The sequence below is a fragment of the Pithys albifrons genome, chromosome 14 (assembly GCF_047495875.1).
Source record: "Pithys albifrons albifrons isolate INPA30051 chromosome 14, PitAlb_v1, whole genome shotgun sequence".
NCBI lineage: Eukaryota > Metazoa > Chordata > Aves > Passeriformes > Thamnophilidae > Pithys > Pithys albifrons.
In genome coordinates this window covers 658,077-683,012 of record NC_092471.1, presented here as the reverse complement: position 1 = coordinate 683,012, position 24,936 = coordinate 658,077, and the positions used below count along the sequence as shown (strand labels likewise).

At 58.5% G+C, this 24,936-nt stretch overlaps 1 protein-coding gene across 4 annotated transcripts in view; it reads right to left on the bottom strand.

The window, feature by feature from the left end:
- Positions 1-866: 866 nt before the first annotated feature.
- Positions 867-24,936, bottom strand: part of STARD8 (StAR related lipid transfer domain containing 8) — a 43,873-nt gene continuing 19,803 nt past the window's right edge. For 3 of the 4 annotated variants that reach the window (XM_071569209.1, XM_071569212.1, XM_071569211.1), the window contains exons 2-14: positions 11,771-11,842; positions 10,375-10,456; positions 8,700-8,763; positions 7,025-8,391; positions 6,332-6,505; positions 5,710-5,869; positions 5,252-5,450; positions 4,917-5,127; positions 4,582-4,696; positions 4,061-4,276; positions 3,538-3,755; positions 3,215-3,391; positions 867-2,654 (exon numbers count right to left, since the gene is read on the bottom strand). In XM_071569209.1, the coding sequence (XP_071425310.1) occupies positions 2,537-2,654; positions 3,215-3,391; positions 3,538-3,755; positions 4,061-4,276; positions 4,582-4,696; positions 4,917-5,127; positions 5,252-5,450; positions 5,710-5,869; positions 6,332-6,505; positions 7,025-8,391; positions 8,700-8,756 (3,012 nt within the window). In that variant the 5' untranslated portion in view covers positions 8,757-8,763; positions 10,375-10,456; positions 11,771-11,842 and the 3' untranslated portion in view covers positions 867-2,536. Of the gene's footprint in view, positions 2,655-3,214; positions 3,392-3,537; positions 3,756-4,060; positions 4,277-4,581; positions 4,697-4,916; positions 5,128-5,251; positions 5,451-5,709; positions 5,870-6,331; positions 6,506-7,024; positions 8,392-8,699; positions 8,764-10,374; positions 10,457-11,770; positions 11,843-20,018; positions 20,261-24,936 lie in introns of those variants that run through there. The other variant, XM_071569210.1, reaches the window with a different exon arrangement.

Below are 24,936 nucleotides of genomic sequence, written 5' to 3'. Positions count from 1 at the left end.
GGATTTGAGAGCATGGCTGGGGTACGTGAGCCCAAAGGCCTGGGATGCTTCCAGCTGGCTTTGCAGAGGCTCTTGGGTGTTATTTAGAGTCTGTACCCAGTGCAGCACTGAGGGGAGGAGAGGGGAGAGCCCCTTTGTTCAACCATGCTGGGGGCTTGGGACCCAGGAATGGAGACAGTGTGGGGCAGAACAGGGTTCCCTGTGGGAGTGAGGGTGCCCAGAGAGCCCTCACACCTCTGTCAGGGGGATGTCTGGGTGGGTCCCCGGGGTGCTGCCATCCTGCTGGGACTCTGTAAGATGAGGTGCCAGCTCTGTTCTCCATCCAGGTTTGGGAGGGAGATGCCATGGGCATCACTGGGTTCAGACTGGGTTCCAGATGAGCAGGCACTGCCCAAAGTTTCTGCCTGCTCCAGTGCTACAAGCCAGAGCAGTCCCACTGCTGGTATCCCACATGTTGGCCATGCTCAGAGAAAGATTTCTTCCTCTCCAGGCTTGAATCTCACAGCCTTCATCACCATCATTTTCATGTATTCCGGCACGTTCTACATCACTGCTTCCAAACAGTGGAGAGGCCTCTGCCCCAGTGATGCCACCAGCACTAAGTGGTTCATCATCATCGTCGCTGATGTTTGATCGATGCTGGACGCTCTTCTTCCTCCTCAGGCTGCTCTCCCCGCTGCAGGTGGCAATGCCAGGTGAACCCCCAAACCTTGGCAAGGCCCTGGAGCACAGCTGGATGTGGCAGCTGCTGGTTTGGGTCCCATCACCCAGGCCTGGGCACCCCCAAGGACATGCATTGCTCAGCCCTGGGCTGCTCCAGTGCTGGAGAACCCCTGAGCATGAAGGTTTCTTTATTAGCCAGCAGATCTCGTTAGTACTTTATTAATTGCATAGATGGGAAGTGCAGCCCCCATCCAAGTCAAACAATTGCTGAAATTTCATATGATACAAAAAGAGTCCCTTAAATACAAAATATCTGGCTCTACGTGAGCATCACCTGGTGCTGAGCTCTGCCACCAGTTATATATTAATATTCCACCTGTACAAGTATTCATAGAAAGAAAAAAACCACTTTAAAAAAATACCAGGAGAAAATTCATTCCTCCAAATGTTAGTTATATTTATATATATATGTATATATAAAATACATATATATAAACACACAGACTAGAGGCTGATTTGTGCTTTTTTCATCAAAAGACAGACAGACACACATGGCAAGTTAGGGCCAAACTGACACTGGGGGTCCCAGCGCGTGGGTCGCGTTGCCTTCCAGTAGGAACAACATCTGGGAATTGGAGTCCCTTCCTGAATGGAGAAACCAGGTCATCTCCTGTGTGTTGACAGCTCTGGTGGACAGTTTCTCCATGGAGGGAAGAGAGACATGGGAAGGGGAATGAACATCTTTGCAGAAGCGAGAGAGGCACGAGCTCTGCCCCTGTGGCTGCCTGAAGAGGGTCAGCTCCCCTCCCACCACCCTGGCGGCCAGGAGGGGACAGAGCTGGCACAGGGTGACCCAGGGGTGCTGGCTGGGGTGACCCAGCCTGGGCAACCACGCTCTGCTGCACCATCCTCACGGTGCCTTCAGCCCCACACACTGCTGTGGAGCAGCTGGTGCTGCTCTGCCCCTCTCCCCTCTCGGGGCCTGGCCCTGAGCCCTGACGGCAGCAAACCACGGGGAGCTGCAGTTGTGGGGGGTCCCTCCTTCCCCTCCCTCGGTCCCTCCTTCCAGGCATTGCCCCTTCCCCTTGAAGCCCACTCAGGGGCAGCTGCTCTGGGGCTCCAGAGATGTCCTGCCCCATCCAAATATTGGCTGGTTTAGAGGATTCAGCTTGACTTGGAACCTTGTTCATCCAGTCCCACTGAAATCCAGTGCACAAGAGGGTTTTTAGCCAAGGCCCAGGCATACAGGGCTGCTTTGTCTGTGAATTCAGCACCAAAGCTGCAATAGGGTCCCTCTGCCCCTCGACAGGGGCTGTACCTACCTATCTATAGGGAGCCCCCTCCTCCCAAAACAGCAGCCTCTTCCACTACCAGCCCGTGACTCCCTGGCTGTCCCTGCTGGGTGACACCACAAACCCGCTCCACCCCCTGATGCCCACCCTTCACTTCCTGACACAGTGCTGCAACCTGCAGACATGGCCCCGTCCTCTCTGCTCAATCCCACCGTGTCCTCCCACCTTGCTCCACGCTCCTTCGCCCCCACCGATGCTCCCAGATGCTGTTGGGGGACCCAACTCCTGCCACGGGCTGCCTTCCCAGGGGTCACCCCACAGCCCTTCTTTCCCTCTGCTCTCCCACTCCTCCTCCTGCAGGACACAGGCTGCATGGCTTTGCCTCTGTGGACCCTCTGCCCCACAGCACTTCAGGGCTGGTGGGACAGGGACTGCCCAGCCCGGGGTGAAAGGACATTTATAAATATGTGCCTCTGCCTCCCCCTCCATGGGCACGGCCCACACTGTGCTCCCTGCCAAGAGCACCAGTCCAGATCCACCAGTGAGTCCACATTAGACAGGACAGAGCATCTTCCTGGTGCTCAGATCTTCGTCTCAGGGCCGCTGGGACTCAGGGCTGGGAAGGAGTCACGGATCCTCACCAGCTCCATGGCACAGAGGTGGCCGAAGACTCTGTTGTACCACTCGGGAGACCGGCCCCTGAAGAAGGGGAGAGGCAGGAGAGGGATGAGGAGGCAGGAGGGATGCTGGCACCTGTCCCAGAGCAGCACAGTGCTCCTTGCCTGGGGACAGGCACTCGGCACAGCTCCCATGGGGAGGGGACAATGAGGTGATGAACGAGCACTGTGTGCCAGGACAGGGACCTGCCTCCCCTGTCCCCACAGCGGGGGAATATCTGTGACCCAACCAGGCTGCCCCTTCCATCAGCCCACCCTTGCACCCTGAACCCCAGCACAGCTCAGCAGCACCAAGACCATGCTCCAGACTCACAGGGAAACCCAAGTTCTCTGCAGAAGCTTCCAGGGACTTGCTGGCACCTCAGAGCCATGGGAGGAACTGCCAGCACTGACCGAGCAAGTGTCTCCTTGTCCAGTGGTTGGTAAACCCTGCCAGCATCCCTCCCCTCGGGGCAGGCAGGCACAGTGGGGCAGGAGCTGCCACCCTGCCCAGGGCAGGGCACACGGAGGGGTGAGCAGCTCTGGTGCTCCTCTGTGACCTGCTGTTCCATCCCCTCCCCAGCAGTGCCAGGGCCCCATTACCTGAGGTCAGCCCTGCAGATGTGAGTCACTCGGGATCGGCCCATGGCACTGGGCTCGATGAGGTACTGGGATGTCAGAACAATGGCCTTGACACCTCCCTCCACCGGCACCTTGTCGTGCTCCACCGAGAGCGCCATGAGCAGGCAGGCTCCCCGCGGCAGGTCCGAGCGCCAGCGCCTGCAGGACGGGCCAGGGGTCACTCTCTGCCCACCAGGGGTTCAGTGGGACCAGAGGGGTGGAGGGGCCCCCACAGCCCAGAGATGAAGCAGGTGGGATCCACCAGATCAAGAGCAAACCCTCCCGGGACCCCTGCCCGCCCTCACCGGAGCACCATGCAGTCCCGGCGTGGGTGGGGGGCCATGCTGTCCGTCACGTAGTGATACACCTCCATGTCCTTGTCCAGGGCCTCCACCACCTTGCTCTGCAGCAGGTCCTCGTCCCACAGGTGACGCTCCCGCAGCACCCGGTGCAGCACCGCGGCAGGAGGAGCCTCGACGTCCGTGGAGACCTTCCACAGGCGCAGAGGGTTCCCATCCCCAACCTGAGGGGACAGTGTGGGGGTCAGGCAGGCTGACTAGTGATGGGATGGAAGCTGACTTGGCTGCTGGAGAAGCACTGGATGGCAGCAGCCAGCTTCTCTGCTAATGTGGTGGGCTCTCTGCCAGGACTGCTGGGCACAGAGCACCCTCCATCCTTCAGCCCCCTATGGCCAGGGAAAGGGCTGCTGATACCACCTTGCACAAGAGAACAAGCACCAGGGGTTTGCCAGCACGTCCGTAGGTGCTGGTGGTCACCCCATACATGTTTTCCCCATTTTCCCAAGTCCCTTCACACAGTGGCATTTACCTTTTTGCAGGACAGCTCTGTGTTCAGGGGCCCTGGGGTGCTCAGCCACCCCTTGAATTTCTCTGATGACTCTTTGAGCAGATTCTGAACACTCTGCTCAAAGTAGGAGTGTAGATCCTTGCTCTCCCCCTGGCATACCAAGTCAGTCAGGGGGTGTGGATAAGCATCTGCAGCCATGTAGGTGCTGCTCAGCTGCAGCAGGATGTCATGGGAGACCTACAAACCAAGATCACACAGATCTTCAGTGAGCCAGAGAAATCCTGCAGGGACTTTGTCAGTGTCCTGCGCAGCTAAAGAAGCACAACTCATCCCACCAAGGAGTGGGGAGGATGGACACAGCCCCTGTGGACACACAGGCTGCACCACCAGGAGATGCAACTGGGCACTGCCCCTGGGGTGACCAGCCAGTGGCATTTGCCCCACTGAGGGATGAGTGCCCTCATCTCACCCCAGGACTGGCGTCCACCAGCAAGGTCACACCTCCCACGGGCAGTGCTGGGCTGGACACCACTGCCACCCACCTGGAAGAGCTTCTTGCAGTCAGTGATCATGTGCGAGAGCCCCTGTGTCGCAGCCATGTTCTCGTTAAGGTCCTTCTGGTCTGGCTTCCCCATGGTGCCCCTCTTGTGTATGGCCCTGTGGGGAGCAGGTGGTGCTGGGGCCAGTGGGCACCCCACGCCTCTACCCCCCCCATAGTTCTGATTGTGTCACAGAACAGGGACCCCCACGCTGCAGGGCAGAGCGATGGGGCTGTGCCAAGAGGATCCGTGTCCTACCATCACCCCACTCCTCTGACCTGCTCCTGCAGCGGGCAGGGAAGGGGTGATGGGGAGGTTGGGGCTTGTCCAGTGCTTACCTGGGTGAGGTGCTTTCCTTCTTGCACACATTGAGGTGGAAGATGGAGGGGGCCAAGCACACAGCCAGGTTCCCAGCAGTCATCTGGTTCTCCTCGGCCGAGGCGATGTCGCTCAGGAAGTAGAGCAGGGTCTGCAGCACCTCTCGGTTCTCATCTGGCATGAGGATGATGGCAGCCTGCACTGCCTGCAGCCGCTGCTCCTTGGACACGACTGTGGGCACAGGGCAATGCCGGCGGTCAGCAGGGCCGTGCCTGCTGCCACCACCTCCATCCAGAGGAACAGAGGGACCCCTCCTCCCTGGGAGACCCCAACATGCCCCCGGCCCAGCCCTTACACTGGTAGATCTGCAGGAAGGTGTCTGTCAGTTTGCTGGTGAAGATGGGCTCAGGCAGGTCACGGAAGTACTGCTTGAGCAGGTCGGCCACGTCGTACGCCGACTGCCCCGCGTAGCTCACGTGCTCGGGGCTGGCCTCGTTCATGTGCCGGAGCGCCTGGATCCGCGACTTCACCCCTGACTTACGGAAAATGCCAACCTGCCGAGGCAGAGCGGGCAGTCAGCGGGCACCAGCCTGGGTGGGCACCCATGGGACAGGCAAAGGCACCCCTGCCCCAAAAGATTTGTCCCCCAGACCCAGAGGAGACACTGAGTGAGGGATGGCCAAGGAGACACCACTCGGTGTGGGGTTCCCACAGACAATCCCACCCTCCCACTTCCCCACACCCAGAAGGACCCCCATAGGTATGATTTTGTCCCCAGATGGCAGCGCTGCTGCCCAGTGGCCGCAGCATCACCTGGTCCAGGCACTGGCTGCGCAGGTAGCGCATGGCCTGCTGGATGCTCTGGGGCAGGGGCTGTCCCGTGCGCTGCACATTGACGAGGGGTGGCACCCCAAAAACCATCTTGTCCCTGTAGTCGGGGACTTTAGTCCTCTTCATGAACTTGGGGACGGTCCTGTGGAGTGGAGCAGAGAGAAGTCAGTGCAACAACCAGTGTCCCCAACACTTCCTTGCAGGGGGAGTGGGAGCCCAGGAGCACACAAACACACACACACACACTTCTGCCATGTTTGGAATATGAGCAAGGCAGCTTTCCAGCAGGAATGGCCAAAATGATACTTGGCTATGAAAGCAAATCTCTGTCCCACTCTCTTATGCTGCTGTAGCATATTTTATGCCCCACAAATGCCTGCAGCCCCCTTGGCTGCAAATGATGCCACGAGCCTCCCCTGGATGCAGACAATGCCAGGAGCCTGGGGGCCAGCCCCAGCTCACACTTGCCAGAGCAAAGCCATCCCTTGTTTTGGCTTTTCCCCCTCCCTCTCCACCATCTCCACACCCTGAAGTTTCCCAGGCTGGGGGCAGTGCCCAGCACAGTGTGAGCTGCAGCCTGTGGGCACCCTCCCTGCCAGCTCACCACGTCCAGGCTTGCTTGTGGGGCACAGAGTACTTCTCCATGATGGCAGTGAGCCGGAGCAGGGAGCACTTCTGGAGCAGGTTGAGCTGGGCCGAGGACTGACGGTTGATCTCCAGCGAGGCTGAGTTCAGGCTGGGCCGGTGGGAGTTCTGGAAGCTGTGCCATCGCAGCTTTCTGGATGGAAAAGGCTGGTGTGAGAGCTGGTGAGCCCAGGGAAGGGCATCTCCCTGCCCAGGGCACACCTGGCTGTGGAACAAGATGGGTTTTAAGGCCTCTTCCCACGGGCCTCCTGCATTTACGCTCGTTTTTAGTCAATGAAAAAAGCCTTTTAATCGCGAGTCTGTGCAGCCGCAGGGCCGGCAGAGGTGGCAGTGGTGTCCTGCGGCCACCAGAGCGCACCCGCGCTCCGCTCTCCGCCCGTTCCAGTGGCATTCCCGTCCCTCCGCCCGCTCCTGCCGCTCGGAAAAGGGCGCTCATCCAGCCCTCGAAGGGAGCCGGTGCTGCTCCTCCGAGACACGGACTGTGCACCCCTCCCTGTTGCAGCTGCCCCATTCCCTGGAAGCGTTCAAGGCCAGGTTGGACCGACCTTGGAGCGATCCTGTCCAGTGGAAGGTGTCCCTTCCCGTGGCAGGGGGTTGGAACGACATGGTCTCTGTCCCTTCCCACCCAAACCATCTCGGGGTTCTGTAATACCTGCAAGGCCTTGTGAGTGACGCTCCCACACCCGAATCTCGGCGCTCCCGTGTCTCAATCTCTTCAGCCTCGTTGAGGGAGTTCCCTGTGCTGTCAAAGTCACTGGCAGAGGTGCCAACATCTGACATGGATCGCTCTTCGAAGTGCAGGTTGGAGGGTTCCCCTCCGGAGTCCGACTCCTCCTCATCCTCCTCTTCCTCACCGCCTTCCTCCCCATCCAGGCCAGGGGCAATGGCTTCACACCAGAGCTTCACCTTCTGCTGCAGCCCCCACATGTGCTGCAGGATGTCGTCGAGGTTCTCATAGGTGACCTCCCCGTCGTTGCACAAGTCCTCGCTGCTGCCGAAGTCCGGCACGTTGTCGTAGACACTGACGCGGCTGCCCAGGGAGCTGCAGGAGCCCCGACGCCGGCGGGCACAGCCCCGGGGGGAGGACAAGCCCTCCGTGCTGCTGCTGCTGCCAACACCCCTGCCCCCTGCCCCCAGCCCCACGGCCACGCTCCCCGGGTCCCAGTGGGTCCGGGAGCTGCCGCCGCCCAGGGGACACAAGCTCTCGATGGAGAGGGATTTGGGGAAGGTGCCAGGCTTGTGGTCACAGGGGATGTAGACCAGGCAGTCCCCACGGCGAGTCTGCCGGTGCTGGCAGTCTGAGGCAGCCCAGGTGCTGCCAGCTGTGGTGGCTGTGGCAAAGTCCTCCAGGGAGGCTCCGCTGCATTTCAGGTCAGAGCCTTCCTCGGTGCCCCTGGTGCCAAGCAGGCGGTTAGTCCTGTACGATACCGAGAAGAAGTGTTTTTTGCCATGGAAGGAGGCAGGTACCCCTCTTTTGGAGGAGTTGGTCCTGGTGGGTGTGAGGTCCCCGTTGCTCTTCAGGGAGCTCCATCCTGGTGGGAGAGTGTTGCTGCTGTGCAGGGCCACCGTCCTGTCTGGGCTGGCTCTCTCCTTGTCCTTCCTCCGCAGGGACTCGATCCGCTTCAGGAAGCTGCGAGACCGTCGCTTCTTTGGCTTCTCCTTGGAGCCCTCTGTGTGGCTCAGGGGCTGCTCCAGCGAGGAATGCTCGCTCCGGCTGCAGCTGGTGGTGCTGGCAGCGGCACGGAGCGGGGACAGGGGCTCAGATGGCACAGCTGCAGTGGCCAGCATGCCACCCGTGCCACCCACGCTGCCCACGCTGCCCGTGCTGTGCAGAGAGGCGGCCTCTGGGTTGGTGCTGAGGTCCGTGAGGACGCTCTCCCGGCTGGACACCGGCCGCATGGCCTCCGAGCCCTGCGACAGGACGTCTGCAGACCCTACCCGGGACCACCTCTTGCTGTCCCTCTGGAAAGCCCATCGGTTGCTGATGGCACACAGGTCTTCCTCCTCAGAGTCTTCATTCTGTGGGTGGTTGAGAACAGGGGATAATCAATTAGTTGGAGCCACAGAGGGCCAGCGTGTCTCCCTGCCCAGGGAACAGGCACCCCAGACAGGGGCACAGCCACCAGCACGGCCCCAGGTGGGGAGGAGAGAGGTGTGTTCACGCCCTTAAACCAGCTCCACTCCCCTTCAGCAGCAGAGGGCTCCAGGAGCCACTCCGTGTCCAGGGCCATCACCCCAGGTAGTACCTCAGGTCACTGCCCCACACCGAGCACATGATCCCCCAAACCTCTCAGCCCCCTCACTTGCCTTCAGTGCCCAGGACTGACCTGCTTACGCTGAAAGTGAACATCCAGCTTCATGGAGGCACAAGTGTTCAGGGTCATCAGCCTCCTGCAAGAAACAGAGGCTTTACCCTGGTCCCAGCTCCGGTCCCAGCCCCACTTTGGCTTCTTTTCCTTTTCCTGCCTCAGAGTCCTGGCTGTGCCTGTCACCTGTCAACCACAGCTGTGGCTCCAGGGGCCAGAGGGACACCCAGCTATTGCTGGGACAGTGCCAGCAGATGGTAGCCCAAGCCAGGCCACACACATGCCAGCTGCTGGGGCCACTGGTCTTGTGAGTGGGCAAGGATGACCTGCTTCAGGTTATTAGAGCAAAACCAGCTCAGAAGCGCCTGTGGCCAGGCCAGGGAATGACTAAAGGACCCAAACACTCAGACTCAGGAAGCCCTGTGGGGATCCCCTCCTGCCCAGCACAGCAGCCTCTCTGTCGGGAAAACGAGTACCAGACCCTGTTCCCGCCCCTCGTCTGCTCTGGGTGGGAGGGACAGCGTGGAGTCATCCCGGGGGCACGGGTGTGATGATGTGTCCCGAGGGCCAAGGCAGGGTTGAGTCATCCACCAAAGCGGGTGACACACAGCCCATCCCGACAGACAGACCATCCAGTCAGTCCCTCCCTCTGGGTGTCAGCTTTGGCACTGGCAGAGTCCCCCCAGCACACGCTGCTCCCTGCACAGCACACCCACCACACCTCCCTCAGCTCTCCGCAGCCCCACCTCTCCAGCAGCACCATGTTCTGGTGGAACACACATGGCTGGGCTGTGCTGCCTGGCACCAGGACAACCAACATCACACAGAGTGTCGCCATGTGGCACCAGAGAACACTTGGGAAGGTGGCAACCCTCACTCAAGGCAGCTGGTAGTGCAGTGTCCCAGAGATGGAGGGTCCCACAGGCACAGACCCACCCGTGCTGGGCAAACCCCTGTGTGAGCCACCAGGTCCCACTGCCCGGAACCCCCCTGGTTCCTCATCACAAGGCACAATCCCCACTCTGATGCACAGACCTGGCTTCCACACCAGGCTTTATTTCTCTGAGATGTGACGCGGCATCCTCGCAAAACAGCCCTGGTAGTGCTGGGCAAAGGTTGGATTTAATGATCTTAAAGGTCTTTTCCAACCTAAATGATCCTGTGCCTCTCTGGGGAAGGGGCCCTGGGTGGACATGGTTCCCTGCCCTGGGGATCACTCCCAAATGATGCCACCTTGGGGTGGTGGGAGTGGGCAGGGGAGCAGGACAGCAGGGACAGCACAGCTCTGCTGGCTTTGACAGCTCAGCTCTGACCAACCCAATTCTAAGCGACCTCTACAGCCTGGTTACCCAAGCTTGAAAGTAAAGCACAGCCCAAAAGCCCCACAAAGAGAAGAACTATTCCTGGGAAATGTTTCCATTATCCAGCAGCTCTGGATATTCATAAAAAAACTGTTGTTTCCCTGGAACCACCCAACACCTGCAACGCTGCCCAATCCAACTGACACATCCAGAGTCCTCACTGCAGAGGGAGCAACAGCACCAGAGCAGGCTCCAAGCCCAGAGGAGGGACAAGGTGGGCACCCTGCAGCACCCCCACCCTGCCAGCCCAGGGCAGCTGCCCTGGCCCTTGCTTGGGGCACGTCCTTGTGCTGGTTCCACGGCCTGCACTATGCACGGGTGCAAGGGAGAGTTACCTGCACAGGGATTTGAGGGAATCCTGGTCCAGGAAGCTGTGGTCCTTCTTCACAGCACTGATGTCAACAGGGAACGACGATTCTGGGGAGGAAAGCAAGAAGGATGTCAGTGGTGGATCCTGAGTCAGCTGTTCCATCAGGCACAAAGGGCAGCAGTGGGCATGGGAGGAGGGAGAGGTTGCAAGGAGCAAGAGAAGGAGAGATCTGAGTGGCTGGAGACCACCTGGAGGTGGTGCATGTCCAGTGTCCCTGGGCACAGCTCCTCCCAGGTACATTAGGTGAGGGCAACCAGGTGCCTGAGGGCCTCAGTCCAGTTCCCTGCTCTGCTGGGATCGTGCATATAGGACCTGGACCCTCAACCCCAAGGGTCTCAACCCAGCTGTTCATTGAGCCATGGAGTGCAATCACCAAGGGAAGGGAAACAGAGGGAAACACTTGGAGGATGTGGGAAGTTCTGTGGAGAGGCTGCAGAGGGGTTGGTTCATTCAGAGACTCCAGTGCCAGCACCACCCCTCAGTGCCCAGCTGTGAGCACTGTCTGGGGCCAGTACGTGGGGCTGGGGGTCTCCCAGCAGGAACCTGGCCTGCCCCCCCAAATAGAACCCAGCAGCAAACAGGCAGCCTGTAAAGCCATCACCCGGAGCACCGGGGGCTGCTTGAAGTGCCCGGCCAGACAATAGCCACGGCTGCAGCCGGCGGATCCTGCTTCCCGCTATTGTCCGGCAGCCGGGCGGGCTCAGCCGCGCTCCTCGCACCGGCCCCGGCGGCACCACCCTGGGCTCCCAGGGAACACTGCTGAGCCTGAGGTGAGACCCACCGGCACAGCCAGCCTGGGAGCAGCCCTGGGTCAGGCACAGCAGCTGGGAGCAGGAACACTGGGGGTCTGCCCATGCCCCACACCTGAGCAGCCACGGTCACTCCGGGCTGGGCTCACTGAGCACTCAGGAAGGGCAGGCTGGAGCGGGGCAGGGGCTGCGGGATGTTCAGCAGGGAGCGAGTGAAGGAGGGAGGGCACGTTTGCTCTCCATGTTACCTACACTGGCTGCCCCTGCACTCTCACCCACAGCAGACACTCACTGAACCTCTCTCGAGCCAAGAGCTCTCCAAAGCCTGGTTACCCTTGGCTGGAGCACTCACCCCGGGACTACTCATAGCCCTGCCTGAAGGGGAAAAGTTCAGGAATGCAGGGAAGTTAACTGTGGCTGGCTCTCCAGGCCACAGCCAAGGCCACAGCCAAGTTTTACACATGGTCATATAATTAGTGAACAATCCTCTCCACGCCCTCCTCTTCCTGGAGCTGCAGACACTCTCCCTGCAGCTCTCTTTGGAATCTGGATGAGCCATGGGCTCTGAGCCCAGGTACAGAGCAGGGGGCAGTGGGAGGAGGCAGCTCTCACCTTCATACAGCTGGGCATACTGGGGGAATCCTGCTGCCCTCAGCCAGTCACAAGCTTTCTTGGCTTCGGCTTCTGGAAGAAAGTAAAGAACCAGCCTGAACGTCCTGGTGGCAGCAGCAACGCTCCCTGGATCACAGCCTGCCCCCCCAGATGCCCAGCACCAACCCATGTTCCATGTGCACAGAGCAGAGGAGATGCCTCACTGCAGAACCTGGAGTGAGGGGTCCCTCCAGCACAGAGAGGGGTCTCGGGCAGATACAGCTCGGCTGCAGCTCTCCAACAGCACCAGGCAAGGAGGAGGTGACAGCAGTGACAGAGCCACAAGATACAATTTTACCTTCCAATGAAATGTTTTGTTTCTGAACCCATCAAGCCAAACAAGGAAGCTCACTATTTGTAATAATGAGTTCAGAGCTCATCAAAGCTCAGGGCTGGTCACTTCTGCAAACATCCTCCAGAAAATCCTGCCAAAGAAGCCCTTCCTCCCCACCCTCCTTCCCACTGCCTGGCCCTCCCCACCACTTCTTTCTAGCTGCTGTTTGTTCCAGTGTGCACCAACCCCCCCACAATGGGGTTCTAGCCCTCTCACCCCTCGCAAAGGGATCAGCCATGACCCATAGGAACTCATCCAGCAAGCAGCACTATCTCCTGGGAAATTCCTCAAATTTAGAGAACTTGAGGGAAAACAGACCAAAGATCCCACAGCCATAGCAAGTCACTGCCAGGTGTTGGCACCATTGGTTCAATGGCATTTTTACTGCTGAGGGTGAAAGGGTAGAAAATGCCTTTATCTTCAGGGTCTGTCCCGTGTCTCCCAGAGGCACCACCAGGCACAGAGTGGACCGAGGCCAAACCCACCAGCACTGGAACACCCCAGTTCTATCCCCATCCACCCACTGCCTCGGCACAGAGCTCTGGCTCCATTTTGCATTCCCAAATCAAAATCTACAGCAGGGAAAAGAAATCTCCAAACAGGCAGCTCAGTTCAGGACAGGACCAAGCTAAAACCCTGGACCCAAATACTTGGGAAGTTTTGGGAAGGAGTTTTGGAACAAGCATCCACATCTGGGTCCAAACCACACAGCTGTGCCGAGCTGTGCCGTGAGCCCAGCCAAAACCTGGGGCTGACCTCTCCTGTCCCCAGCAGGGCTCAGACCCACCAATCCCAGTGACGAACTCAGCCCTGGAGCTGCCCTGGGTCAGCTGGTCTGTATGGAGCACTGTATCCATCCCAAAGACCCTTGGGAAAGGCACCCCATGGCTGAGGCTGTCCAGCAGGAGGGCATCAAGACTGATGGTCCCTGTGAGTGCTTTTTGGCCATGCCAACTCTGGAATCAGATCCCTCCCATACCCATGGGTCAGACAGGACTTGGGGATGGGCATTTCCCACACCCCCAGCCAATGGACCTGCCAGCCCTTGTTCCTTCTCATCTCTGCTTCCCCTTTGCTCCCAGTGGAATTTCCATGGGGTCACCCCAGCCAATGACTACAGCTCCAGGTACCCTCCAGCCATGGGTAGTAACACCAACCTCCCTGCTGCCATTGCCCCATGGATCCTGCCCCAGGGAGGAGTCTGGCATCTCCCACAGAGAGCTGGTGGAGGGAAGGGCAGCAGGAGCAGAGCCCAGCCAAGCTTCTCTGTGCCCACAGCGGGGCTGAGCTGGCAGAAGGGCATGGCTGGGCACGGACAGGGCACAGGGGCCTGGGGGACACCCAGCGTGGCCCCGGGCTGGGGGCAGCCAGTGCCCAGGGCTGCAGCAGGATGTTCACATGGGGCTGGGCTCGGCCGCCCATCGCTCCGGTGCAAACGCAGAGTCAGAGCACGACATTTCCTTCCCCTCTGCTGCCTCCCCACCCAGGGGCTGGCAGGGGGCCAGGGCCCCTCACTGTCTGCTCTCCTCACCCACTCTGGGAGCCACGTCCACAGCTCTGCCCACCGTGGTGGGTTCTGCATCCCCCCAGAGCCCCCCGAGCAGGGAACAGTCCCCCATGGGCAATGCTGCTCTGCCCAGCCCAGGCTGAGCCCTCCCCACGTCGACCTCCTGGCACAGGAAAGGTTTCCAAGTGTCCTGTCGCAGAGGGAGCCAGCAGCCAGCTTCCTCCTCCTCCTCCTCCTGCCCTTCCCAGACTTGCTTTCCCAGGGAGGCGCAGGAAGGGCCGGGCAGGCAAACGCTCCTGCCACGGGGGCACAGCCGGACACCGGGCACAGGGTTACCCATTCCAGCCGTGTTCCCAGCCTTCCCTGCCACCTCGTGGGAGCCTCACTGCCAGGGCAGGGTGATGGGACCTGAGCCCAGAACTCATCCCTGGCTGCAGTCTCCTGTGGGAATGCAGCCTGACCCCAGGAATGCTGCCTGGAGACCCTCCACGCCTCAGCCTGAGCAGCAGCAACAGAAAGGGTTCCAATGGGCATTCTCTGATATCTAACACGGGCCCATCAAACACTACACCCAGCCTCAGCAGGGCACAAAGAGGGTCTCATTGCCTCATCCCGGTGCCAAACGATTTCCAGGAGCTTGCAGCAACTCAGTATCTTTGAGATCTGCAGTTTAAATGGGCCGGAAATTCTCCCATTCAAGTTGCATCGCGGGAGGAGCAGTCCCAGGCACCGGCAGACAGGCACGGAAACACACCCAGCAGAGCCCACACATCCCTGAGAAACAAGGGAATAAATCCCACCAGCTTCCTGACTGCAGGCAGGGAGTACAGACCAGTGATCCCACTATGTCTCATGCTCCCAAGGAAGTTCTGCTTGCAAGATGAGCCCTTGAGAAACATCTGGACAACCCCATGGAGGGAACCAGCACCAATGCCCTCACTGGAAAAGGCTCCCAATGGTGCACAATCCTCATGAGCAACCAGATAATTCCCCCATCAGTCACTGCACCATTGGATATAACCCACTGGTGGCTCCAACAGGAATGGTCCTGGCTGTGGGGTGCCTGGAGTCTGACACCTCTGCCCCAAGTGCTTTTGGGGTTCCATCCACCCCACCCTGGCCTGGAACAGGCGTGGACAGGGAAAAGCCCAGGAGACACCATAAAACTCTGAAGAACTGCAGGCAGCAAAGCCACTTCCCAGGACCCCAGCTCTGCAACAATCAAAACTAAGCAGAAAGCCCAGCCCAGGCTCCCAGCTTCCCTCAGCAAGGCTCCAAATCCCCACAAAACATCCCACACAGCCAATTAGTGTGTCAGGAGAAAACCCCGCCACAAAATCGCCCGCACATTACCTCATGGAAAGCTGGGAGCAGCTGCCCAGCACTGCGGGGGCAGCTCTAATGCCAGCACCACTGGGGGAAAATTGCTGCTTTGTCTTCTCTTTTGGTGGGATTTCTTTCCATCCTGCCTGAAAATAAATCTCTGCCTACAACAGGGACTTCCCTTCACAGCTGTAACCAGAAGTTCTTGCCTGCTTTTTACAGGAATGACAGAAATTCCCAACGCCTCTCCCAAACCAGGGGGATGTGCCTTCACTGCTTGGAAATGTGAGGAGCTGAAGCAGGTTTCCCAGGAGAAAGGTGTATGTATCCTATTGCTGCTGAAGGTACTGGGGCCAGCAGGGCCAGGGAAAGAGGGACTGACTCTGCCTGCAGCACCCAGTGCTGTGCCTCCAAAATTCAGAGCTGTATCCCTGAATGGGGCATCACTCAAACACAGCCAAGGGCCAAACTCAGACCCTCCGTGCCCACTGGAGATACCTGTCACCTTCCAGAGTGCTTGGGAAGAAACCCCCACACTCCCCTCTGGGCACTGGGCACGGCTGGGGCTCACTGCCCACCCAGCTGGGCTCTCAGAGCAGGAGGCAGACAGAGCTCCCCACAGCCATGGGCACCCCATCCCTGTGCAGCTTGGCACATGGCACTGATGAACACCAGTTATCTGGTTCCTGCTCCCAGCACCATCCAGCAAAGTGCAGAGACTTCAGAGCTGCCAGCACAGACATGGACAGGGCACACAGACAGCAATGAGGAATGCTGTTGGATGTTCTCCCAGACACGGCATGTTTCCATAATTAACCTTCAGGCAGTAAATAGATCTCATAAGTTTTGGGGACTTCTCCTTGCTCTGTCACCAACCAGGATTTAGTCAAATGCCTCCATCACCTCTAGCTCTGAAATGTCTGTTCCAAGGGCAACACTCCCTGGGGATGGCACCTGGCAGGGGGGATGGCACTGGGGGGGCACCAGAGGCCTCTGGCACCCAGCCCCAGTCCCAGACAGCTTCTGTGTGGTGCAGATGAATATGAGGGACATCCAGGGCTAAAATTATCCCAGATGCAGCACAGAAATTGCTGGATGGTGTGTGTGTGGGGCCAGTACCTGAGCACTGACTGGTACAACATGGATAGGAATCCCTCTGGCCACCACAGGGCAGGGAAAGTGGAGCCATTGGGTTTCTGGCTCAGATCCAGATCAGAATCCATGCAGGATGGGCGTGGAGCCCCCCAGCAGCACCACTGCAGCCCCCAGAGCGCTCCCCCTGCCTTATCTCTGCCCTGCTCACCCCTCAGCTCAGCCTCAGGACTGCCTGGAACTGAGCTGCCCTTATCAACTGGACGGATGAGGCAACTCTGGTTTCCTCTCCTCAAACGAGCCCAACAGCAGCCTCAGATCTGCTTTACTGTGTTCTAAAAGCTCAAACCAGCCCCCAGAGCACCAGAGCCTCATGCTGTGTGATGTAGGAATGAAGCTGCAAGGAAACCCAGGTGGTGCTGGAGCACCATGCCCAGACAAAAAGCAGCTCCTGCCCTCACAGGTTGGCACCTGGGACAGAAGCTGAATCCCATCTGCACAGGGAACACCACTGCTTACCCAAACATCACTTGGAGCAACTTAAATCCAGGTTTGCAATCTGTTCTGTCTTTAAAAAAGATGGGAAGGAAGCACTGAAGCAGCCACATCAGCCCCAAACAAATCAGGCTTAGGATTATGGAACCATGGAATGGTTTAGGCTGGGAAAGCCCTCTAAGATCACCAAGTACAGCACTGCCAAGGCCACCACTAGCCCATGTCCCTTCTTCACACCAACACACCTTCACAGACCCCACAGAACAGGGTTGAAGAGCAGATGGCCACACTCAGGGCCACAGGGTGCACCAGGAGGGAAGGACACACCATTCCATGGACAGGGCGGCAGAGATGGACGTGGCACTGCCATGATGGCTATGGGAGTGTCCCACAGGATCTTACAGATTTCTGCTCCCACAGGACACCTCCTCCCAGCCCTCAGCTCCAGAGAGCCCAGGAGCAGGAGTGCTGCAGCAGCTCAGGGGTTACAGGTCCCACTGTGAGCGCTGCAGCTGCAGAGCAGATGTCTGGGGGGAACAAGGGATGGAAGGAGAGAGGAACAGAAACAAAGGGCCAGGAAGGTCAGAACCCTGATCTGTCCTTGCCTTCTCCACCTGTGTTTCTGCAGCTGCTCTGGCCCCAGAGGAACAACTGAGAGGGCAGGAGTGGAGCACAGAAGCAGCAGCAGCAGCCTCGCCATGCCCAAGGGGAAGCTCAGGAAGAGCCTGGGCTTCCATCTCAGAAGAGGCAACAGCGAAACAATCTCATGGAAGGAGAGTTTCTGGCTCCAGCCCACCCCATGCACCCTCTAAGAAGGTCTCTGTCAGTGCCAGCACAGCTGCTGGCCACCTCTGTCAGACCCATCCTTGGGCTGAATTTCTGCCTTCTCTCTGGCACTGCTTCATTATTCCCCTCCTGGGGTCCAAGCTGGCGTTTGCTGAACCCAGAAAGAGAAACCCAGAAGAGAATCTCAGAATAATTTGGGTTGGAAGTGACCTAGAAATCATCTGGCCCCACATCTCTGCCATGGGCAGGAGCACCTTCCACTATCCCAGGTTGCTCCAAGGGACCTGGCCTTGGATACTTCCAGGGATGGAACATCCACAAGGAGCAAGATGAAAACAGCTACTCAGATGCTGAAAAAAATAATCCACCTTGCCCATCCTGTATCCCACCCTTTCTAAAATTCCCTGCTGTTTTCCTGTTGACCATCCCATGGGTCTCACACACACTTTGTTTGGACTACTGGACGCCATCCCTCCGGGGCAGCCAGTGGTGCCAGAGCTTCGGCTGTGCCGGGCACGGCACCCATCACCAACTGCAGTACTGGCCAAACCACACTTCCCCAGTGAGCAGAGATTCCATCACTCATTTCTTTACATGGACAACAACAAAAGTCCAGTTTTCACTGCTTGGAAGAGCGTTAGACCCAGCACAGACAGCACAACCGTCCCACAGCCTATTCTGCCTCCAGCACAGCTGGAGTGCTGCGTCCTGGTGCTGCTTTTGGCACAGCACTCAGCACCAGCCACCACCAAAGGCCAAGGAAGACCAAGACAAAGGAAAACACCAACAGTTCTGCTAAAACACCAGACCCAGCAGCAGCTCTGGCTTTGCAGGGAGCATTTAGCTCCAATCGCAGCACCTGCAGCAGATGCATATTTGCATGTCCTGCTGAGGTTGCTCTCCTGCATCCCACACCAAGGAGCAACCCCCAGCTCCTACTGCTAAATCCAGGCACCAAAAACCAGTTCCTTGATTAATACATGAGGGAATTCCCTCCTACTGTTATGTACTTATTTAGCACTAACACGTGTGTGTTAGCAGAGGAACCCAGGGAGCTGCATTCCCTCGTGGTCCTGCTGCAGCTTTTTCCATGCTGTACAGAATCACAAACCCACTCCATTCCCAGCTGAGGAATGCTCAGGCTCTGGTGGCTTTGGTGGGAGCCCTGCCAGCCCCCAGGGACAGGGAGCCCAAACCATGGCTGTCACACCTGGCCAGTGGGCACTGCCACAGCCCTGGAATGGAAATGTGCCCTGGCAGGAAGAAACAGGCACTGAGTTGCCAGCAGAGGTAAGAAGGATTACTTTAGAGCTCTCTTTTTGAAGGCTGCAACATAAAAATAACCCCAAATCAAGTATTTCCCTGCTCTGTGCAATAACCTGCCTCTTTCCCCTGCCTTCCCCATTCCCCACTGCAGTGTGACCCCAAAGCCACCTTCCTCCTGGCCATGACCACTGGCCCCCAGCCTTGGCTTCGGTTTATCAACTGGTTCCTGCTGTCCAGGGAAAGCAACAGGTGCCTGCACATGCTCCTCACTGGCAAAATTCAGGATTTTAACCCCAGGGAGTTCTGGGTGCACAGCCAAGAACAACATCCCTCTCCTCCTCAGCCCACTGATGGCACACAGGAGGCACAGGGACAGAACCTCCCCATCAATGCAGGGACACCTCCGGGCACTCCTCCAGACACAACCACACACCACAGCATAAAACAGCAAAAAACCCCAAAGTTTCACAAAGCAGACAAGGACAGCTCGCCTGTGTGTGCCAAGGCAGGACTGTTACCTGCCCATGAGGGTCTCCCATCAGGACCTGCTCCTCCTGTGCCCAGCGTCCACTGGCACGGCTCAGGCATTGCTCACCATGGCTTTGGGGGGCACTTTCCTCCCCACACAGCTCCAAAGCCAAACCCTTCTCATTCTCTCCTCTCCTCTTTCTTAAAACTGCTTTCGAGTCTGTGAACTGGTGTCAGTGGGTGATGCCACATCCCACAGCATGGCTGGTACTGGCACCATCACGCTCCCGGGCATGCCAGGTGCCCTCTCACTGTCCTCACTGCCTGGCAGGAGGTGGAGGTCAGACTCACAGAAAGGCATTTTGGATCAGGCTCAGAAAGAACACAGAGATCAGGAGGAGCAGGGACGGGGCACCCACCGCGCTCTCACCAGCTCAGCTGGCTCTGTCGGAAATAAAGCCCAGTACGACCAAGGCTGCACCTTCCCTGAGGAGCAGAGGGGGAGGAAAAGCCCCACATGGTGTGACTGAGGCCAGTCCATGCTCTCTCATTCCACTGCCCCTCTCATCCCTGTCCCACACACCGTGTCCCACCGCAGAGCTGCACCACCCCCTGCAGCCCCTCTCCCGGCACACACCCCCGCAGGGCAGTAGCTACAGATCACTTCTAGGGGAAAAGAAGGCAAAGGAAAATCTGTTTTTCAAGAAAAGATAAAAAACCTCACCAATTTAGCAACAACAGAAACAACTTCTCTGAACCCTTCCCTCGCCCCGCTGTGCAAAAGCCAGAGGGAACCACCCTGCTGCAGAGGAAATGCTGCTTCCAAGAAATCTCTGACAAGAGAAAAGGTCATTTTACAGCCTTTCCCACCTCCCCCGAGAGCGTTTGCTGGATGGAGCCTCGCAATCCAAACAGAGCCTGGACACGAGCAGACTCACCATGGCAGGAGTTGTTAATCCAGGCTTTGTTCATTGGAAACCGTGGATTAAAAGCAGAAAAAAAGTATCAGCGTGACCCCCGGCCTCCTTCATCCCCTCCTTGGCCACCCAGCACCGTCCGCCAGTGGTTAGAGCCCTTCCCACGGGCACTCCACGGGAGAGCTCCGACTCTTGCCCGCTGTGCCGAGCGGATCCGGCGCGCCCGTCCTGCCCCGCAGCTGCCGCGCTCCAGTCACGAGCAAACAGGACATCCCGGCGCGCAGGGCTGTGCCCCGAGCGGGGGTGGGAGCAGCGGGGAGGGCTCCACCCGGAGGGTCAGTGACCGCCGCGGCACCGAACAGCCGCTCCCAGCCCCGGGACACCCGCCCGAGTGCGGGCCAGCCCCGCGCTCCAGCCCCGGGACACCCGCCCGAGTGCGGGCCAGCCCCGCGCTCCAGCCCGGGGACACCCGCCCGAGTGCGGGCCAGCCCCGCGCTCCAGCCCCGGGACACCCGCCCGAGTGCGGGCCAGCCCCGCGCTCCAGCCCCGGGACACCCGCGGGAGTGCGGGCCAGCCCCGCGCTCCAGCCCCGGGACACCCGCCCGAGTGCGGGCCAGCCCCGCGCTCCAGCCCCGGAACACCCGCCCGAGTGCGGGCCAGCCCCGCGCTCCAGCCCCGGGACACCCGCCCGAGTGCGGGCCAGCCCCGCGCTCCAGCCCCGGGACACCCGCGGGAGTGCGGGCCAGCCCCGCGCTCCAGCCCCGGGACACCCGCCCGAGTGCGGGCCAGCCCCGCGCTCCAGCCCCGGGACACCCGCCCGAGTGCGGGCCAGCCCCGCGCTCCAGCCCCGGGACACCCGCGGCTGTCCTGCCCCGCATGGGCTGCCCGGTCCAGCCAGGGGAGCTGCAGCTTTCAATTCCCGGAGCGAAGCTTCCCGCAGAGCGACATCGTGCCAGCTCCAGGCGCTGCGAGCGGGGCTGGCTGGGAGCGCGGCACTGCCCAAAGCACTCCAGGAGGGACGAGAGCAATGGGCGCCCCAAAGCCCCCTTTCCCATCCCATTAGACACTGAATACTCAAAGCACTGACTGTGATCTTCAGCTGAGGCTCCTCTCAGCTGCCAGCCCCTGCCCAGGAACCCAGTTTTCCATGTGTCAGGGATGGGAAGGCTGGGAAAATGGAAAGCCAAGGCTGATCCATCATAAATTTCCCAGTCTCTCAAGATATCAAAAAGGACTAAAAGCTCAAAAAGATGGCTCAGGGACAACAACAGGAGTGCCTGCTACCTGAAATATCCAGACCCAATCATCCAATTCCCTTCAAATTCCCAGTTATGCTCAACCCAGTTGGCTCCACCTGCCCTGGGAATGCTCCTTCCCCATGCAGCAGGACCCATCTCCCTTCTCAGGCAGCCCAAAGGGGAGAGGTCAGCACAGGCCAAGTAAGAAGCTGTGGTTGACACAGGATTAGTCTCCACAATGAAAAGCACATTTCCTGTGACTGCACTTCCCAAGCCAATGCTTTGGCACAAATCATTCCCAGAATGAGCTGTGAGATCCCCTCAGCTGAGCATCATCTTGCCTTGTTTCTGATTCCCAGTAAGAAACACAGTAGGTCTGTCATCCCTATCCAGGGACATGGCATTGGAATCCTGCCTGCCCCTCAGCTTCCTTACACCTGGCAGGTCCAACAGATGAGAGCAGGAAGAGAAAGGACACAGACCCGAGGGCCACTGTGGTGCTTTCTGCATTCTGCAAACCCAGGCGGCCCTTTCAGACCACGCTGTCCCAATGGGCTGTGGCAGCAATGAAAGTTCAGATAATGGCCCCAAGTGTCATCACAAAAACATGGGGGGCAGTGAAACCTGAGGACAGGGGTGGAAGCAAACAGCAGGGACCCCAGGTTAGGGAGCTCACCGAGCCAAACAGGAGCCCATGACCTGCCTCGCTCCTTTCTCCCTTTCTCCCCACTGGAAGGAGAGGCTGGAGCTGAAGCTCGAGGCCCCCCATTCTTTATGGAGATGCTGGGATAGCAGGACAATGGCCTTTTTGGAGAAGTCTTAAAGGATGTCATAGTTTTGCAAAGAGACAAAGGAACATTTCAAAAAAAATATAGAAGTCTCCTTGCCAGGAATGTGGGGAATGTCAGGGAATATTACAAAACAGGATACAAAAGCTGGCCTCTAGCAATATTGGAGACTCATACACTGGCCTGACAGTCAAGATGCTGAATCCCGATGGAAGCCCAACCATGGAAATGGCAAACAGTTTACATGGTCCCATGGCTCTGTCTCCCACCAAGAGAATCCAGCACGGCCAGCTCTGCCAGCCATCCCTGTGCCCCTTCCCACAGCCAAGCCCGCCCTGCACACAGCCCAAAACAGAACGTGGCCTTTCTGAGGAGCTGAGACAAGCAAGGACACAGTGAGGAGCCACAGATCAGGGAGGATCCAAGGATGCATGAAGGGAACTAGGCTGATCCAGGGCCAAAAGTCATGAATCCCAGACCTTTGCTGTAAACAATGAGGAAAAGAGGTGGTTCAAATTACTTTCCTTCAGTCCTGTTAATTAACCAAGCCCTTCCCAGCCTTCCGAGGGATTTCCAGGCACAGGAGCTCACACCCCCTCACGCAGCTCTTCCGGCTCACGGGAAGTTACAACGCCAAAGGCATTGGAGCTGGAGCAGTGGCTGCCAACATCAGGGTCAGGAGCAGAGGAACAGCTCCTGGGGTCAGGCCGAGGAGAAGCCCAGAGGTCAGGAGGCAGCAGGAAGCCCCAGTTCCACACACCAACCTCTTGCATTAGAAAACAGAGGCCAGTTACCGGCAGAGCAGCACCTTTGGCAGGAGTGGGCATGTTTGTTCCAGTTTCCCTTTTCCGTCTGAAACTCCCTCTGTAAGGAAAAGATTTGTCACAGCAAGACCTGCTTGGGGTTTTCTCACCCAGCCCTGACAGCACCACGGCCTCACAGGTGCCCACAGCCACACACGGTGAGGATGGAGCTGTTCAAGGGAGGCAGATCCCCTCCTGATGGCAGGGCTGGCAAAGGCTCCAGCTCACTTCCAGTGCTTTCCAGGGGTGATACTGGACACTTTGCCCTAAAGACAGTCATTCTGGAATACCCACCATGATGACACAGGGAGGAACCTCTCCAACCAGACCTGCACCACAGTGGGCATGCGAGGCAGGGAAGCCCCTCTCTCCCCACAGCCTCAGGGCAGGAGGAAGGAATGGAGGCTGTCCTGGGGCTCTCTGGCTAATGGAAAACCAGCCAGGAGGAGCCTCCACAGGGCTCAAAGCTTGTCCCTCCACGTGTCAGAGTGAGGGACCCTGTCAGGTCCTGCACCTCAGAGGAACTGCCCACCCTGGAGCCCCCCAGGGCTGTCTCAGTCCTACACTTTGCACAGCAGTATTTTACATGTGTAAATGTCCCAAGCAGTCAGTGTTGTGTCTTTCAGAAAAACACTCTAAAATGCTCATCTCCTCCCAAATAAGAGTTCTTTCCCAGTCCCACCAGTATGCAGTGGTTGCCCCACTCGTGTTTCTGAGGAAGGCTTTGCCTCAGCAGGCTGATATGTTTGTGGTCAATCAGCTCACACCCTTCTAGAACTTTGCAGTGTCTATTTTTATGTCACTAATTTTTGACTCACATGCACATTTTTGGAAGGGACCCAAAGCCCAGCACAGCTCAGCAACCTCAGCATCTTCAGGGATGAGAGGCACCTACCCCAGCCCCCACATCACTCCCTGACCAGCCCCCTCTGAGACAGCCCATGCCTTGCTTTTGCCCAAAACCCACGAGTCCAAGTGCCTGGACATGTGGTTTCATGGCTGCTCCCCCGATGCCTGCCTGAGTGAGCCACAGCCTGGGCACAGCCACAGCCTGGGCACAGCCACAGCCACGGGCACACGCCAGGAACGCTCCAGTGCCCTGCCCAGCACATGACCGGTGACACTGACCCGTGACAGCCGCGCACAAGGACTCGCCGCTCTCTGCTCACCAAGCGTTCCACTCCCACCTGCCCACAGGACTGCAGAGCATCACAAGGTGCCTCCGGGCTGAGAGCACCAAGTGAGGCCAGAGGAGCTGATCTTTGCTCTCCCTGCGTCTCCAGAGCATTCCCAGAGAGAGCCATAGGACACAGATCTCCTCCCACTTCCACTGCAAAGCACACCTGTGCCCATCCCCACCCCAGGCCCCAGCAGAGCTGGAGATGAGCTGAAGGGCAGAAGTGCTGGAAAAACAGAGAAAGCACTGACAAAGCCACCAGTGCCTCATTCAGTGCCCCGATGGGCTGAGGAGCCTGGCCAAGAAACAAAGCACTCAGTAATCCATGGAACACAACCTTACACAACAGCAAGGCACATCTTGCACGCTGCCAGGAGCCCTTCACGGCACAGCTCCTGCTCAAGGAGCGGCACGAACCACCTGAGAGCAGGGAACTCTCACGTGAAGCAGCCAGGCAGGCAACTGGTTCTGTCAGCACAGCCAGAGAGCAGCCCAAGGACAGCCAAGACCTCCATGGGCAATGGCAGTACGGAGAGACTGGGATTTCCAAGGATTCAGGTCCCATGCTGAGCCAATACCAGGCACTTGGGGGGACCTGGCCCTGCCAAGACAGATGTTCTTAAAGTACCACGTTTCCTTCTCTCTATGAAGACCAGAGATAAAATATCAGTGAATCTTATCAAACACTAATCATTGACACTCCTGACCTCGTTATCCCCTGCCATCTCCAACAGTCGTGGCCACAGGAACAGAGACGTGAGAGGGATCTGGGGGACTTCACCCCTCAAAACAAGAAGAGCCACCACAAAGCAGAAGGGGAGCAGGGACCGAGGTGGGGCTGTCTCAGCACATCAAAGGACTTGCACGGATTTGTGCCTCTGAGAAGGGCAGGAAGGAAAAGCGTCAAACCACAGAGCTCAGCCAAGGGCCCAG